This window comes from Humulus lupulus, chromosome 8 (genome assembly GCF_963169125.1).
Source record: "Humulus lupulus chromosome 8, drHumLupu1.1, whole genome shotgun sequence".
Taxonomy (NCBI): domain Eukaryota; kingdom Viridiplantae; phylum Streptophyta; class Magnoliopsida; order Rosales; family Cannabaceae; genus Humulus; species Humulus lupulus.
Window position 1 is genome coordinate 86,048,050 of NC_084800.1, and position 17,924 is coordinate 86,065,973.

Consider the following 17,924-nt stretch of genomic DNA (forward strand, 5'->3'; position numbering starts at 1 on the left):
CTTAAGTCATCTTGTATAAGATATATATTCAAATCTAATATTAATAATTAAATTATATGGATTATAGTAATTTGTTGGCATCAAAACATGTTAATAGTATTTTGGATTGTATTTTTATAATGATAATATTAGAACATCTTCAACCCAAATTCTATTTTAAATAACTTAACTTTATTTTACCATTTTTATTACATTAAATTATTATTTTATCTCAAATTCATTACTTCAAAAACTAATATTCTTCCTAATCATTTTATAATAATTTATTATGGTTTTAAATGAATAGTGTGATTTTGATTTTATTTCTTTATTTTGAAGATAGAGTTGAAGTTTGATTAGAGAATAATCTTGTCTTCAAAATAGAGCAAAGTTGAGTAAAAGTGAATTTGAAGTTAGCAGTGGAGATCACCTTACGAACGTGACATGAAGCTATTATTGTAAACGTGCTTACAAGAGTTCCAGAGCTAACAAATAATTTTGCATTTAAGAACTTGTTTGAATATATTTTTGTTTCTAAAAAGTACAATGAATGAATATAGTTTGGGTGATAAAGCATTGATGTTTTTATAAATGTAACAAGACCTACATGCCAGCATTCTATGATATGTCACTACTATCATCCAGCGCAATATATTAATACATTTAATAAATTCTCACGCTTGAAGTGGTGCTTTCACAGATTTCGTACATTTAATATTATTTTATGGAGTAAATTCAATTATACATTGAACTCAATTTTCATGCTTTAAAGTTGTGCATTCAAAGTCAAAGATCTGGTGACGTTTTTAATTCTCACTTTTTAAGTACAAAAATTCCAACCTGCCAAAATTCAAGTTGAACAAACGATAAAATTTATTGAAGTATTGGTTTTAACGACGTGGAGCAAAAGGAGCTTCACAAAGCTATAATAACCAAGAGAAAGAAGAAAAAGAAATTGTAATATATAATCTCATTTAAAAGAATTAATAAATTATTCGGATATCATAAAGTTAACCAAAATTAAATTGAAATGTGGGAACTAAATAAATGAATGACTGATACACACATTGGATGGATATAAGGATAACCAAAAGGGTTGGGAAAAAAAAAAACCTATATATGAGAGGGATCTCAAAGCCAAAATAAAAGATAATTAAAAATAAAAATTGAATTTACAATTAAAGACAAGAACCATGGAGCAGTGCAACTAGTTAGGCACCAAAATAGACCTCCGTCTCTTTAGAAACGCCTTGTATATGCATATAAGCCTATACTCCCAAAGCTGATGGTATAAAAACCTCTAGAAAAAGTAGGGTACCCTTATCATCGTATATGTATGTCTCCTTTATAATCTACTATATATATATATATATAGTATTTTTTATAAGGCACTTGATTTCTTCCATATCACCAGTGACTTGAGAAACTCCATCACCTGATTACAAAACCAAAATTTTAGAAACAAAATTACACAAAACAAAAGGGTTTTGTTTGTTTCAAATGAGAATGAAAACAAAATTGTACCTCAGATGGATCCCTCAGAGAGTAAAATGCATTGGTCTCTTTGGGGACACTAGAGACTAAAATTCCATGACCACAATTTCTCTCTCTCAAAACCTGTTCAACTTGACAAATTTAGTTCCTTGGAGAGAATATGTCATTAAGATTAAACATACTTTTTTAAAGATTAAAAGATTTTACCTTAAATGCATCTTCATCGGTGCGGTCGTCTCCAACGTATATTGGGAGCACATCATCACAGCCACTTAGCCCTGTTCAAAGATATTTGTTACGTTACAAAGATGGAAATGAAGTTTTTCTTAACAAAGAAAGTTATATGTCCAAACGATTTAAAGAATAAATATGCATATTTACCTAGTGATTCAAGCAAAAATACTACGGCCTTCCCCTTATCCCAGTTTATGACAGGTCTCACCTCCAAAACCTAGTGAGAGTAGAAAATGAAACTCGTTAGGAGATATTTGAAAGCAACATAGAGCAAATGGTATGCTTGTTTGGCTTCAAACATTACCTTTCTCCCATGAGTCAAGCGCAGACGAGGATAATCTTTAAGAATGTCCTCTACGCGTTGTGCAACAGTGTCCCAACTCTGAAAATTTATTAAAGTAGCCTAAGATCAGCCATAACGTCAAAATGAATGAGGAGCAAAAACCTGTAAATTTTGGTTCGAAATAGCTTACTTTCTCTTCTACGTTACGATAGTGCACGGATACACAGAACTTATTGTCCTCAACTCTGACTCCTTCAATTTCTTTGGTATTTTCAATGAGAGATTTATAAACCTGAACCAAGTATAAGAACATCAGCCTATTATCAAACTAAACAAACTACCAGAACTTTTCGCCTTATTTTAAAACTCCTAGAAGGATTAAGGAAACACACAAGAATAAATGAAATTCAACGAACCTCCTCAATCATAGGTAAGAATTCACGTGCAGGCTGGAACAGGTTAACATCCTTGCCCTGTGGTTATAACAGAGAAAAGAAAAATTGAGTAAAAGAAACTCATAAAAAACTAAAACCAAAAAAAGATTGGTGATATCGTGGTTGTAGCTTTTACCTGCTTGTCAGAAGACCTAAAACAATTTGGATGGTCCTCTAGTATAGATTGTTCAACAGGGCTCATGATTTCCATTCCATGACTACCAGCATAATATAGTTCTGTCAGTCCTACAAACTTAAATACCTGAATGAACACAGCATAGGACAAGTTCAGTCAAACAATATAGCTCGCAACAAAGATGGTTCATTGTCTAAGCAAAATCTATTGCCAAGGAAGATGTATTTGCGAGGAATTACCTTGTCTCGGCTTCTTCCGCTAATTATTGCAGTTGGAAAGTATTTTGCCACCTTTTTTACGGCAGCCCGCATCTGTAAAAAATACAAAATCTTCACGAACAGAACAAATGATTGAGAAGTGGAATAGACTATGTTTAAAATTTGAGAGACATTCTTACAGCATCAGACATGAAAGCAAAATCAGGGTTATCTACAATTGGCGAAAGAGTTCCATCATAATCGAGAAACAATGCGATTCGTTTGCCTTTTGCCATATTTGTTATTTGCTCAAAAGATTTGAGAGCTGATGGGTGTTTGGCCTGAAAGATTGAAACAATATTAAGATTTGAGATTAAAAGCAAATTATATAGGCAGAGAAAAAAAATGGCAACGAAGATTTTACTATTGCCTCGTAAACAAACAATAAAAAAAGTGCAAAAATTATACAGGCAAGAATGAACTAATACCATCCAAGTACGGTAAGCAAAATCAACGTCATATGTAGGAGAGTCGTTGTTGATGCAATTTATCTTCCTGTGCGGAGGTGATGAGGCCTTCATGGCATCCAGCCAAGAGCTAGAACGAACATCATCAAGTACTCCAGTCTTCTTCCTGGGTATTGTTAGGAGAAGACTAGGAGAAAAGGCTGCTCCTGGTGGCGAGTACGAAAACAGATTCGAATGTACCCCAAGTCTTGACTTGCTTAGGGGTGCAGGATCAGTGAGAACTGGAACAGTGTGATTTGATTTTATGTCCATCGGATCCAGATTTGTTGCGCAATCAACGATGAAGAACGAAGTAACTTTTTATAAGAGAGAATTCTGCAGTATATCAGCTATGGAAAACTTCTTTACCCGACCCTTTTATCAATGAAAAACCACCTCTTTAATGTCTTCTTGTCACTACTACTAGGCTTGCAGTCCATTAAGCAAAAGACCCCTGAAGGCTAAACAACATGAAAAAGTTTAATCAAAGAGAATCGTTAAAGGTCATAGTAAGAATACAAGAGAAAGGAATGAGTTCTCACCGATTGTAGCTTTTCATCGCGGTGGCAACAATGCAAATTTTACTGAAATCTGCAGGAATGAGGAAAGGGCTTTAATATAACAATTGGGAAGATAATTCAAAGTCTTTTATAAACACTTTAGACCATGAATGCTACAGTCAATGAGCCAAAAGAATAGAAAAGAAAAGCATCTAAAATGGACAAATCAAAGCAAGTGGCAGTCACAAATCACATACACAATTATCTACAATAAATTTAGAAAGATAATAGAAGATGCCATGAAAATTACAATCAGAAACGTCTAGTGAATTTTGTAAATGTTAACATCACTAAGAAAAACAAGCAAACAATCCATGAACTACCCTACAAAAATACTTTTAAATCCAAAGTGCTGACTAGATGAGACTAGACTATGATTGTGACTCCAGAAAACCAAATATTTCTAATGAGATGCAAATGTGTTGTAGACAGAGAACATTACTAATGCCCTGTGTTCTTTGATAGTTAAAAGTTGTTCTGAATCTTGAACTAAATCAATGCTCCAGCTTCCCATAACATGTGAAAAATGATAAAGGCACCAAATTATTGTCTGAGCTATAACCAAAGCTCAGAGCATCAAACAAAATTAAGGTTAAATGGACAGTGTCCAGACTAGTAAATTCATTAGTAAACCAAGGGAAAAAAATTAAGTGTATGCATATGCATCAGAACATGGATTGTTTTCGGTTGAATATGAACTTGATGATGACTGTGATACTAGTGATCCTGATCAAAGGAACCATAAATTTAAAGCATAAGAACAAAAGATGTACAGTCTTGTGACGGAGATATTTTCTTAGTAGTGTAGATTAAACCCCACATAGTGGACAGAAACGATCCCTGATTCAAACATACATATGGACCCAACTCATAAGGATCAGTGATTAATAATACCAGATGAAGTGACAGCCCAAAAAACAACAAAAGAATAAGGATTTTCTATTAGTGAACAAAATATTTTCTGGTATGATTATGGTACCCAAAATTCGAAAACAGTAGGAGAATTTATGGCTCCAAGGTAGAAGTTTCACTGTGGAGATACGAGACCATGACTATTATCACTTGAAGAAAAAAAATCTGGTTTTGAATAGTTCACACGATTACGACACGATTTTTGACCCAGTTACTTGTGCGCCAATGGATTTTAATAGAAACTTACATGTTTACCAATAATAATAATACTAATAACAAACACCCATATCACATCACATCAAGATTTAATTATCATTAATTTTATTTAAAAAAATAATAAAAATCAATGTCCACGATATTGGTATACAAGATTTGGAAAAAAACTGAAAAAACAGAAGAAACCAATTCAATAGAGATTGTCAAACAAGAAAGAAAACTTAAAAAATAAGAAACAAGAAGCCTTGAAAAACCCAGAACGATACCAACGTTAAATCTTTGAATTTGATGAATAAAATTATATACTAAAAACCAGTGAATCAATCATAAAACTCGTAACACAGTGAATCCAAAACCACACATAAAAGGGTCAATAATACGCTGTTGGGTTAATACCAAACATGAACTACGACTCTTCGAAATTGAATTCCCAAACAGAGGATTTGGGGAGCCAAACATAAAACTCCATAGAAGATAAGAACAAGAAGAAAGAAGTAAATATAAGAGACCCAAAATAAAAAAAGAAAGCGAGAAACGTACCGAAATTTGAAGCTTAAATCAATCAATCTCAGGAATGCAGTCGTGGAATCCTAAAACCTTTAAAGCCCAAATCGAAAGAAGTAACAATACGATGATGGGAAGAGAGGAACAAGGGAAGAAAAACTCTGTTTGGATGCTAAGAAGACAGAGGGAAAAGACAACGAAAGAGAAAAGAAAATAAATTAAAAACCTCAAAACCTAAGGGAGCTGAATGAAGCTATAAGTCAAACTGAGTTTTTTTTTTGCTCTTTTCAAACCCAAAAAAAAAGTTTGTTCTTTCTCGGCGGCCAACAAACTAAAACCAGACCAAAGTGAAAAACACTTTTAGGAAATGGAAGTATTTATGGGATTGCTAAGATTAACGTCAACAGACACTTTAATGGGAACTGAACTGAACTGAACAGAATTTTATTTCTTTTTTAATTTAAATTAGTAAAAGAGGAAAGAAAGAATCACATAGAACGAGGACAAGAATCAGGTCCTATAAATAATTAAAATGAAAATGAAAAAACTAAAAAAAGAACCGTAATTTTACCGAATCGAGAAAAAAGCCAATGAGCGAATGAGAACGAGAGAGTGAGAAACGAAAGAAAAATCCTCAAAAATAGAGCTGTCTTGTTTAAAGAGGGTAGTGATTGCGCGGGAGTACGCGCATCCGACGCGGTGTAAAACACGTGTCATCCTACTAGTTAGTGACGTTCACGAAACCATCATGCGCGTGGATTGTATTGACGTTTATTCGGTTTGTATTATTATAATTTTTTTTCTTTCCAAATTTAAATTTATTATTTATAACAGAAGGAACGAGACGAGACGAGACTCTAATGAAAAGTGCCTGGACCAGAAAGTTTTTTTTTTTATTTATTTTTCTTATCTCATATAATAAAATTAAATAATAATAATAATGATAAAGGTTGGTGAGAGAGAGAAGGCAAGACATGGGTGTGGTAATCGTAATCCCTTTTTATTTTAAAATTTTGGGGAGAAGGGTTAAGTTAAACAACAGTGAAAGAACCGGAAAGCGTTAAAGATGGGCCCGCGGGATCTGAAGGGATGGGACACGTGGCGGGGGAGTGAAAGGTAGGGCAAAGCGCGTGGAGACACCTGTAAGTGACGTGGCCACGTTGTGGGGGAGGGGAGTGGGGCCCGTGACTAGGTTCTGGAGGAGTGCGAACGTGTCGTCGCTCTCGGTAACAAGTGGGTGGTGGTCTCATCGGTGACGGTTGGTGTGTCAGCATCTGGAGGATATCTAAAGGGTAGACCCACCTTTTGCACGACCCCTTGCTTGGCCCTCTTGTTTCTAACCACACCATCTCCCATCTGGGCCCCACCATCCACGTGGTCACCAGATAATTGCCTTCCTACGAACTGACACTTCAGTTTTACACGTGGCGCCACCGAATTGCCTTTTCATCGCTTGTTCTATTTTGCGCCTTGAATATTTGTACCCCTTAGATTACTTCCATAAAATTATTTTATTCATTTTTATTTTTATTTTTTAGTATGAATGATGTCACTGTACTACATATACATATACATATACAAATACAACTCTCTCTCTCTTTATTATTATTATTATTTTAACAGATCTATTCTGAATTTATATGTAAATTAACTGATGATGCTTTCATTGTAGTTTGTGGTAGTGTTGATAAAGATTGATGAAATGACCCGTCCGAAAGACTTAAAGATTTTTTTTTAGTAATTTCTATGTCAGAATAGTATGATTAAGGTTTTGCCCCTAAAAAAAGGTGAATTTTAATGTTATTTATAAGTTCATTAACAACCTAGCTCATATGGCGTTAGTGTTCATAAAAGAGTAAACAAGAGAGAAGGAGAGAGAAGATTTTTTTAGCAATTTGAAGTAATAACTTAAATGCTTACTCACAATGTTATATCAAATCAAGCTGTTGACTAATAAGCAATGTGATGTATATCAATTTAATTTTTTTTTTATTTAATATTACTACGAAAAAAACACTTCATATAATAACGTGTCATGCATTTTCAATCACTTATATAATATAATTAATATTATAAGATGTATTTTCAAATTACATATTATAATGTATAATTAATCTTAATTATATAATTAAATATTGTGAATTTTTTATTTTAAAATATCAATTTATTTTTATATATTCTCAATAAATTATTAATTTTTTATATTTATTTATATATTTGTACATAATTATAAATATTAAATTAAATATATTATTAACTTATTTTTGTGTTATATTTGTCACAAAATTTCTAATGATATTTTGAGTAATACTTTAGATGACATTAATGTAGTTCACTATTTAAAAAAATCTACACAAACAAAACTCAATTTTCTTGAAATCAATTAATGAGGACAGAACTCGTATTCATTGAAATTGACTTAATCGGCGCTAAAGCATTGATGTCAAGTTAATACGTGAAAGCATAATTATTACAATGATAATTATAATTATTGCAAAACTTGAAAAAAGAGGTGTAAATTAAGACGTGAAATCCGCCAATAAATTTAAATATTTATACGTGCATGGCACACATTGTTTTATAATTAATTTAGGGTTGGGTACTTTTGTCAAAAAAAAAATAATAGGGTTGTGTACCAATCAGGGCCCACCACACAGCTACAACTAAGGTGACACACGTGTGGGATTTAATTGGGCTACAATCCTAGCTGGCGACAGGGGTTGTTTTACCAGGTCAAACTAAGACTTTTCCTTGTTCTCACGACTCGTCTCCCAAGAGGAAAATAAAAGCTTAAAATTTAATACGAAAATAATAAAAAATAATAATAATAATAGGGAAGAGTGAGATTTGCCTTTTCAAGAGGAAAATTAAAACATTCAAAAAAATAAATTAAAAAGAAAAAAGAACAGTTGGGTTGGGTTGGGTTGGGGCCCACAGACGGTTGGGAGTAATCTCTTGGAAGTTGGAACAGCCCACGGCCCACGGCGTGGGCAGAATCTTCCTGTGCCAATGCCGTGAAACGCGACGGTAAAAGAGTACGACTCTGCAAGCCTGGTCGTTTTGCATTTTCTTTTTTTTCTTTTTGGGTTTTTGAGTCTTTGACTGACTAATATTACTAACTATTCTTTTCTTTTCTTTGTTTTTTTTTAATTAAATAAAAATAAAAATCTTGTGGCGAAGTTTCCAAACCATTTCTCTTTTCTGAAATTGCATCACAACTCACGCATGTTTTTGCATCACAATCACGTATGTTTAGACTTTTTTTTTTCTCTTTAGTACTTTTGGCTTTCTAGAATATAAAAAGGAATTATTTGTTCATGTTGTATAGATGTCTTCTAAAAATAATACACTTTCGATTACCATTTGATTACTATATTGTTTTTTTAGTACAATTATTATTATAGTGTTTTACTACTACCAAGTGTAATTGTAATTTTATTATTATAGTGTCAAAACATAAATAAATTTAGTATTAGTTTTTTTAATGAAAATTCTTAAATATTTTTTAATTAAATAATATCCCTATGATATTAAGTATGTATTTTATTTTAAAAATTTAATAAAATAATTATTAAAATAATATTTTTATTTCGTTTCACCAATCACAAATATGTCTCTCATTGAGTTTTTACAAAATGTGAATGTCAATTAGTAATCTATTAAATAGGTTTTTACTTTAAAATTGCATTCATTATTCTAACTCACTTAGAGCATTTCCAACGAATGTTCTAAACTATCAAATATGTAAAAATAAATAATTAAAGATTTAAAATTTATCTCAAGTGCTCTAAAGATTTAGCTATAATACATAGATTCTAACACCAATATAATTTTCACCAAATGTAGCTAAGTTTATAAAGCTTCATTAAATATTTTTTAATACTCTTTTTTTAATCTTTTTTTCCCTTTCTCTTTCCCATTAGTTATTTATTATTACTATTATTATTATTATTTTGTTTTTCAATTATTTTTCTATGATTTTAACTATTTAATAATATTTATAAATATAATATTAAAATTATGTTAAAGAAAATATAAAAAAATTCGATGTATGGTATAATGTAAAAATGTGAGGTAATAAAATAACAAAAAATGAGTTTTGATGAGATATTTTGAAAAATAAAGTAGAACTTACATTGAAAGTGCTCTTAGATGTATAATCTACCTCAATTAATAAATGATTGTCATATTATTATTATTATTTTGAAAGATTAATTATATTATCGAGACAATTAATGTTATACTTTTCTACATAACATATTGAGCTAGAAGTCTCTTCTAAATTTGAATTTCCAATCACACAATTTCATTTATGATTCACTAAGCCAATTCAGCCAAATCATGTGAACAAGACTTTTACTTCTTCTTTCTCACTTATGGCTAAACTCATTATCTTTCTTTCTTGAAAGATAAAAAGCAAATACAAAGCTTACTATCTCTCTCTAAAGTTTGCAAAATGATTCACAGAAATGACTCACAAATTTAAAAATAAATTGAGTTTGAATTAATATTTGTATGGATTCAATTTAATATATTTTTTATTTTGAAATATTTAATTTTGATTTGATTTGTTTGGTTTTATGAGAAAGTGTGTTTTTTATGAAGAAAATAAAAGAGTTGGAGCTTAAGTTTGAGCACAGTTGTTGAAGCTGAAACTTCACGAGAGATTTTGACATTACTGCAGCCATATTTTGGAAATTCTAGACGATATAAAAGTTGTAGATTTTTTTCTTAGCTTTTCACGTCATGTTGAATCGTCCAGTTCTAAGTTATATCAAGAGAGATGTGACAAAAATACAATAAGTTGCGCGGGAAAAATCAGTTTGTTGAGGAATACGAAAATAACAAATTCAAACTCCAACTTTGCAACAAATTGGCAGATATTTTTGAAAATTGGAGATATCACATCAATATTAAAAGCAAATTAATTTCTATTCGTATTAGTTTAAGTTTTAAATTTTAAATTTTATTCTAATTAGTTTTAGTTATTATGAGACTATTATAAATAAATGTCTGTCTCTATGTGAAAACACTTTATACTCTCTTTTAGAGAGACATTCATTTCTACACTTTTACTCTTAGTAAATTTTATGCTTTTTATTTAATGTCTAACTAAGTTTTTCTTAGGTTAATGGTGATTTCAAAGCCCTAAATACGATTTCTTGTTCTTAATAATTTTCATTGTTATTTTATTCCCATATATCAAATTGGTTATATTCACATATGCTTAACTCTATAATTATTGTTTAGATATTATTTAGCGGAGCTCCTAAATAAGGTTTTTCTTTAATCTATTATTATCTTGGAATTTCAATTTACCTAATAGTTTAATATTCTATGTGTTGAGTGATAAATTGTAATTGAGATTAATGTTGTTGGTTTTAATTATGATGATGAATATGATATAGGTTAAATAGATCGCATATTTATGGATTTATTGCTTAGACTAGCCTATCTTCATCGTGCTTAATGCTTTTATTAAATTAAATATTTGAAGTTCTCCTTTAGATTGTTTAATGAATATAATTAATTAAGTATTTACTTTAATTAATTATATTGTGAGATTTGAGTGATGACGGTTTCGTATTATCTACTATTAGTTCAATGGTGTTATTAATGTCTTGAATGATTCTAATTGATTCTAATACAAATATTCTCAATATGATCAGCATTCATTCAGTAATTACTCAATTTCATATATTGAGTTACCCTATATTTCATATTTCATTGATTATCAAATATTCTGACATCAATTATGGCAGAGACCTTGATGAAAAGTCTCACTTATATAATATAGAGTTGTGGTTCCAAGCTCACAATGCTTATTCTTATGCTTTATCTAAAGTGCTAGTGAGAGCTTGAAAGTCATTTATTCTTACTAATATACTATTTTCTTTTCTTTTTGCAGATCCAAAGTTGTTAGATTGAAATTATCAAAATCAATGACTGAAAATATACTATCATCTTTATTATTGTGACAATCATATTCAGTACATTTCGCATATTAAGAGTGTTATGTTATCTTATATATTCTACCTCACTTAGATATATAACCTACCCAATTAATAAATGATTGTCATATTATTATTATTATTATTTTGTTAGGTTATATTATCGTACGTGACAATTAATGTTATATACTTTTCTACATAACATATTGAATTAGAAGAAGAGTCTCTTCTAAATTTGAATTTCCAATCACGCAATCACTAAGACAATTCAGTCAAATCATGTGAACATGACTTTTACATTTTTATTTAATTAATTTTACGGTTAAAAGTTGACATTGGAAAAAGATATGAAATTAAGGGCAAAACAGTATAGACATAGTTTGTTCACCAAACCATAATTGTGGGGCTAATAATTCCCAACCTACTGGAGTAGAAAAAAACATCATCTTATTTTTAATTACCATAAATTTACCATTAGTAACTTGGAGCATTTGGATTCCCTCTTCTGCTTTATTATTATTAAGTAAAGAAATAAAAGGATGTTCCTATGAATTTGATTAAGTAAACGTACGTGGTTGATGCTCTATTAATTATTGACCTAGTGTACATTTGTCCAAATAAAATAAATAGATATAAAAAGAACACGAAATAATTCGTAAGTGATGTGCTCATCAGTCTAATATAATATACATTAATATTACATATGCTTGATGGTTAAGACAAATAAATAAACGAGCAAATAAGTACTAACTAATCACTATGGTCTACGAATGTTGTTGTGTGGAATGAGGCATAAAACAATTGTTAACAAATTAAACATAATACTTGACCATACATTAATAATAAAAATACGTGTATAATAACATTTGTTTAGTACCAAGTTACCAACCAACATATATGTGATTGTAAAATAATAATGATTATAATAAAAATTGTATAAAATATGTTCTTTTCTTCATGTGTGCTTTTTTCAACAAGTTGGCTCTAGAATTTCTAAGAAAAAAGCCTAGATCTCCAATGCTCCACCGAACCCTACATAGTAATAGCTCATTAAAATACTTTTTTTGAAAAAGTACTTAACTTATAAAAAGTTTTTCTTTAAATAATATTCTTTTTTTTTTTTGCAGCAAGAAAAATATATATATTCTTAAGTCCCAAGCAATGGCAGCAAATTTGACTAAGATGTATAGCAAGTTTGTTAAGTTTCCTACGTAGACAGAATTTACAACTAATAAAACTAAGCTTTGAATTAAATATATGATTTGATTTAAAAAAATAAATAAATATATGGTGCTGGCAATGACACAACTTGTTGCAATGTTCTTATTTAATTATGATATATTTTAATTAAAATTAAACATGTGATTTGAAAATATTAAGCATAAAATAGTAATTATGGAAAGTTTGTTGGAAAGTCTAATGGCCATTAAAAAGTAAGAGGTTGATTTTGCCTAACTTGCCTAACTTAGACTCCGTACTGTGGATTAATTTTAAAATTATTGAGCATGTAAATGAAGAAATAGTCAAATTAAATACATAATATAATATTTTCAAAAAAATAAAAAAAAGATACATGGTTTAAATAAATATTTATATATAGGGGATGTTGTTCAGTGCACTGTTTTATAAGCAGCCTCTAATATATAATTCTGTTCCTAGATCGAAAAGTAAAAATTTGGAGAAATAGTATAACTAACCCTTTATAGAGTATAATGAATAATTCAACATTTTTACCATTCTTTTAAGAAGAAAAATATTTCAATGATTGGCTCTATTTCAACAATGGCCCATAGTTTGGGTTGAATTACCATTCACTGGTGTTGATGTTTCAGTATATTCTACTACTGTGAAAAGTAAGTCAAGACGTTAATTTTTTTTTTTTTAAACTTTTGACGATATCATGGCAATATTATTAGTCATCATTTGGAATATTTTATATTGCTTAGCAAGTAAGTACATATCAGAAAGTTGGATTCGTAGTAATAAGCATAATACTTATATAATATTGTTAGTAAATGCGAATCTGACTGTAGATTCTTTTAAGCCTAACATTAGGCCTTGATTCATAATAAAAACAAATGAAAAGGAAAGAAACGAGTTTGAATTGCTTGAAACACCTCACTAGTCACGACTCACGAGTAATATATAGGGATAATACATGCATAGAACTATCTTTTTTAATAATAATAATAATAAATCTTTGATTTTACGTGTTATTGTAAAATTCATGGATTAAAAAAAAGTTGAATATCCATTACGTGATATTCATCCAAAGATTAGGTGAAACCGTGAAAGTGTTTTCCAAAACCATCTTCAACGTATGCACACGTGTTATTATATTATTTTAAATAATATAATGTTAGATTAAATAATATAAAAAAATATGATTTGTTATATAAATATGATTTATCACACGTTGTAACATATTATTGAGTTACAAAACTAAACACATATGTGCTCAAATGTAACATATTTTGGACTTACTAAATTTGTTACTCCAAAATATTATTCAATAATGTGTAGATTGTATGTTACACATTTGAGTTTGTATTTCACAAAGTCATTATGTAATATAGCTATTGGAGATATGTTTTTAACTCTCATTAGGTGTATGGAAGTTACAAAATCATGTGGGAAGAGATTTAGACTTTTTTGGAAAACTGAAATTTGGAGGCTGAAATTTGCATTGTGGCCGGGACCACTGATCATCCTTGGCTGCGGCCTGGGGGACAGAGGCCAGTGGTCGTCACCCCTAATACTTTTGGCTGCGACCAGGGGTGCTGACAGACAATTTATTTTTTCAATTTTTTTCCAATTTGAGCGGTTCTAACACTCCAGGTAACTCTCAAATCTTCATTTTAATTCCATAAACATCTAATTAAACATTGGTAACAATCATGAGGATTGGTGGAATTTAAAATTCAAAGGGCATCTCAAACTCTATAAATAGGAGCTTGATGCTCGTAAGACACGTCATTTTCTATCCACAAAGCATTTGGTTGGAAAATACATCATAGAGACTTGATAATTTCAGAGAGTTATTTCATTGTGAGATCTTTTAATGCTTAGATAATAGGGGGAAATAAGCTTTTGGACAAATGTCTTGAACCTTGTTCAAGTTGGTGATCTCCACTACTCTACACTTTGGTTGTGTGAGTGTCAGAGTGTATCTATTGTTCTTTTTATTATTTTGTTCTTCACACTACTACAAAAAAAGGAAATTGTGTCACAAGTCCGGAACAAACCAGCAACACCTCGACGGATAAAAATTTGGAATTCTAGATAAACCAAATGTAAACTGTAAGTCAAAACTAGGGCTGGAAATTTTTGCAAACAAGTTTCGACCTCGCAACCTCGAGGGAAAAGTAACTGGAAAAGAAAAATATAACTAGACTAACAAGGTTACATGCCAATTAATTATTTTTCAAATACATGGTAAAGTAAAGCTCGACCTTGACAATAACGAAGTCAAACATGGATATTTCGAAGAAAATATGGATGAATATATTGAAATTCAAACTTAAATCCAATATATATTTGTACAAATAAACAAGTATAAAAGCAAGTTCTTAATAATAACGTGCTCGAAATATTTTGATCTAGAAATATAATGCATAATATTAAGGCAAAAATCTAAAGGTAAAACAAAGTGCAAAAAGATTTTCGAGCTAGAAAATTGAAAGCACAAAAATTACTATTGATATAATTCATAAGATAATTAAAATAGCTCAAAATCAAGCTATATATTGTATATGCCCCAAGGGCACAAAAAAGATAATTACAAAAATTATAATGGGTTGCAGCCCATGATCTCGGCTTCAAGGGTTGGATGCCTCTCCAGCCGCAGTCCCAGGAGCCTCTGCTGCCTCCTCGACCTCGAGCCTGGCCTCTTCCTCCTCGAGTCGAGCCTGCCATTTGGTGATGAATTCATTCTCCAAGTTTGCTAGGAATCGGATGTTGAGGTCGGGGTTGTTGACCCAAATTCGATACATCGCCATGTCTACGGCGCGATCCTTTTAGGTCTTGAAATCCTCAAGAAGATGAGCCTTCTCACCTTCGATAACTTCGAAGGTCATCTTCTTCTCCTCTTCTAGCTTGGCTAACGTCCCCGAATCTACTTGATCTCGGAGTTCCTGGCCTCGACCTCCTTCAAGGTCGCTTCCAGCGTCGATTCAAGTTCGGGAATCTTTTGGACCTCTTTCAAAGCTGCCTCCAGCCTCGATTCAAGCTCGGGAACTTTCTGGATCGCTGCATCCCTTGCTGCAATTTCTAGCTGGGCTACTTTGAGATCATCCTCGAGTTTTAGCTGGGCAACTCGAGCCTCCTGCACAATCACTCTGCTCGCTACAACCTCGTTATTCAGCAAGAAGTTATGTTGAACGAAGGATATGAATGCCTGAGCGCAAAAATAAACACAAAGGATAACAAATCACGAGCCAAAGTTAGTACAGAATAAGAAGACTAAAGCAAAAATAACTAACTGAGGAGAATAGCTTGCCACTCTTGTCGAAAAGAGTGTTGCATCTCGGCAGGAGGTTAGAAATTCCAACTGAGTAGCCCCGAGGTGGCTGAAACTTTGACCCACACGGATCAAAGCATCAGAGCCAAGGTTGACTCCATAGGTCCCAACCGCACTATTGATCACAAAATCGAGCACATGGGTTGAGATCGACAGGAATCGTTCTCGTACAGGAGCCTGGACTCTTCTCGGCTGGGCTGCGGGAACTTTCTGGATCGTTTGGGCTGCAGGAGGAGGCACAATTTCAGGAGGCGCCGCGTGCTCAGCGGCTTGATTCGACCCAACCTTAGAAGATGCTGCAAGTTCAGCAACATGACTAGAATCTAGGGGAACAGAGGCCGAGGGGACTACCTGGGTCTTTTTGGGCATCTTGGAGGAGGGGCAGCCTCCCTTTTGTAACGCTCTTTGGCATTTTCTCGCCTTCGAGGCCATAGGCCTGTTGAGCACGTTGTCCAAGTCCAAGTCCATGTCACCTGAAAAACATAAAGATTGTATATGAATAATCGAACAGGGGTTATCATAAGTAACAAGACTCAAAGATAATAGAAACCTAACTGGTACTCTCGGCCGAGCTTGAGCTCGGAGACTAAGAAATTTCCATATATTTTGATGACTCTAGGGGAGTCCCCTCTCTATAGGTGGGGGATAGTCTCGAAAGGTCCCTATACACATTGGTCCCATATTGTACAGCTACCTCGTCCCACACCTCGTTTAAGCTATACATGGTCTGGTATTGTCCTAACCAACTATCGAACCTAGAGACTCTAAGGTCCACTTTTGACCATGCTGAGAGGTTATCTCTATGGTCTTCGAACACGATCATCACGTCAATCTCGTGTTTATGCAATGACGGAGACCACATGGAGTGATTCAACACAACTTTACCTTCGTCAGCAGAGGAAGATGTACTCCCCAACAGACTCCGCTGTTGCTTCAAATACCTGATCTCTTCCTCCTGCCTCTGCAATCTTAATTAGAAATCTGTAAGCGTCTGCTGAACATTCATAGGTGCAGACGAATAACTGATACCCTGGCTGTAACTCCCAGCCCCTGTATAACTATCACCAGGCCTCATAACCTGCCCTGAATATAAACCTACTGATTGAATCTGCAGTCAATAACTTGATTCATTAATCACAATAAGCATATCAAGGGCTTTCCCCCACGGAATAAATCTTACCACACCACAATCATAAATCACTTGCAGTTCTACAAACATGCCCATGACATTCATACATTACTCATAATCCCTGCTCTTCCAGCACTCACACCATGTCTCAACTTCAGCATGCAATAACACAATTGTATATAGTCACAGAGCAGGTAATCATATGATCACAGTCATATATATATATATATTTACGGAGCATATAATCATATAATCAAGATCCAGGCTCTATCAGAATCTCATGCTCCCTAATACAATGTGCAGGTAAAGCATTTATATTCCTGTAATGCCCCGGATTCCTTATTATGGTTTAATGGCTGGATTAGTAGGCCGGGAGGGCCATAACTGCTTAATTATTCCATTAAATGTATTTATGCATGTTTATGAAAATTATATTATAATATGATGTTAAATGCATGCATGTGAGTCCACATTTGCTTACAGGGGTGTTTTGGTAATTTGGCCCGTTGAGGGTATAATTGTATACTTGTTTGTATGTCAATGATATATTGTGAGACCACATTATAACGTGGATTGGTTTGATTATCTCAGCATGAGACGATCTTTAAACATGATTTATCGGTTTGGTCATAACAGGTTTGAGCTCGGGGCTCGGGGTGAGTCTCGGGGTGTTTTTAATGATTATAGCGTTACCGAGGATTTTAGGGTAACGGGATATGAATTATTGTTGTTGAGGATATTGAGATTAGCGGGAGTTAGGAAGCGTTAATTATGATTAACGGGATAAGCGGAAAGTACCAATTATACCCTTGAAATGGTTTTAGAGGCTTTAGGTGGCTTAAGGGTATTTTGGTCATTTAGGGTTGGATA

At 32.4% G+C, this 17,924-nt stretch overlaps 1 protein-coding gene across 3 annotated transcripts; it reads right to left on the bottom strand.

Annotated features, from left to right (window-relative positions):
* Window positions 1–921: 921 nt before the first annotated feature.
* On the bottom strand, window positions 922–6,011 carry LOC133798015 (trehalose-phosphate phosphatase A). Of its 3 annotated transcripts, none has more exons than XM_062236182.1 (13): window positions 5,492–6,011; window positions 3,806–3,854; window positions 3,246–3,717; window positions 2,958–3,098; window positions 2,800–2,871; window positions 2,561–2,686; window positions 2,407–2,463; window positions 2,181–2,282; window positions 2,012–2,089; window positions 1,855–1,924; window positions 1,681–1,751; window positions 1,504–1,596; window positions 922–1,414 (listed from the first exon to the last, which is right to left on the bottom strand). In XM_062236182.1, exons 3-13 carry the CDS (start codon window positions 3,534–3,536, stop codon window positions 1,361–1,363), a joined length of 1,155 nt encoding a protein of 384 aa, XP_062092166.1. In that variant the 5' UTR covers window positions 3,537–3,717; window positions 3,806–3,854; window positions 5,492–6,011; the 3' UTR covers window positions 922–1,360. The 3 variants fall into 3 exon arrangements, with proteins under 3 accessions (XP_062092166.1, XP_062092165.1, XP_062092167.1); XM_062236181.1 differs by having other exon boundaries at window positions 3,246–3,724; XM_062236183.1 differs by lacking the exon at window positions 5,492–6,011 and adding an exon at window positions 4,266–4,504 and having other exon boundaries at window positions 3,246–3,724.
* Between the last annotated feature and the right edge of the window lie 11,913 nt (window positions 6,012–17,924).

What these genes read in the sequence shown, in the direction of transcription:
- LOC133798015 (XM_062236182.1), bottom strand. Translation starts at nt 3,536, where the DNA reads ATGGACATAAAATCAAATCACACTGTTCCAGTTCTCACTGATCCTGCA. An exon ending in TTGCTTACCGTACTTGGATG is followed by an intron (nt 3,099 to 3,245) that starts GTATTAGTTCAT and finishes TCAATCTTTCAG; the next exon opens with GCCAAACACCCATCAGCTCT. An exon ending in CCGATGAAGATGCATTTAAG is followed by an intron (nt 1,597 to 1,680) that starts GTAAAATCTTTT and finishes CAAGTTGAACAG; the next exon opens with GTTTTGAGAGAGAGAAATTG.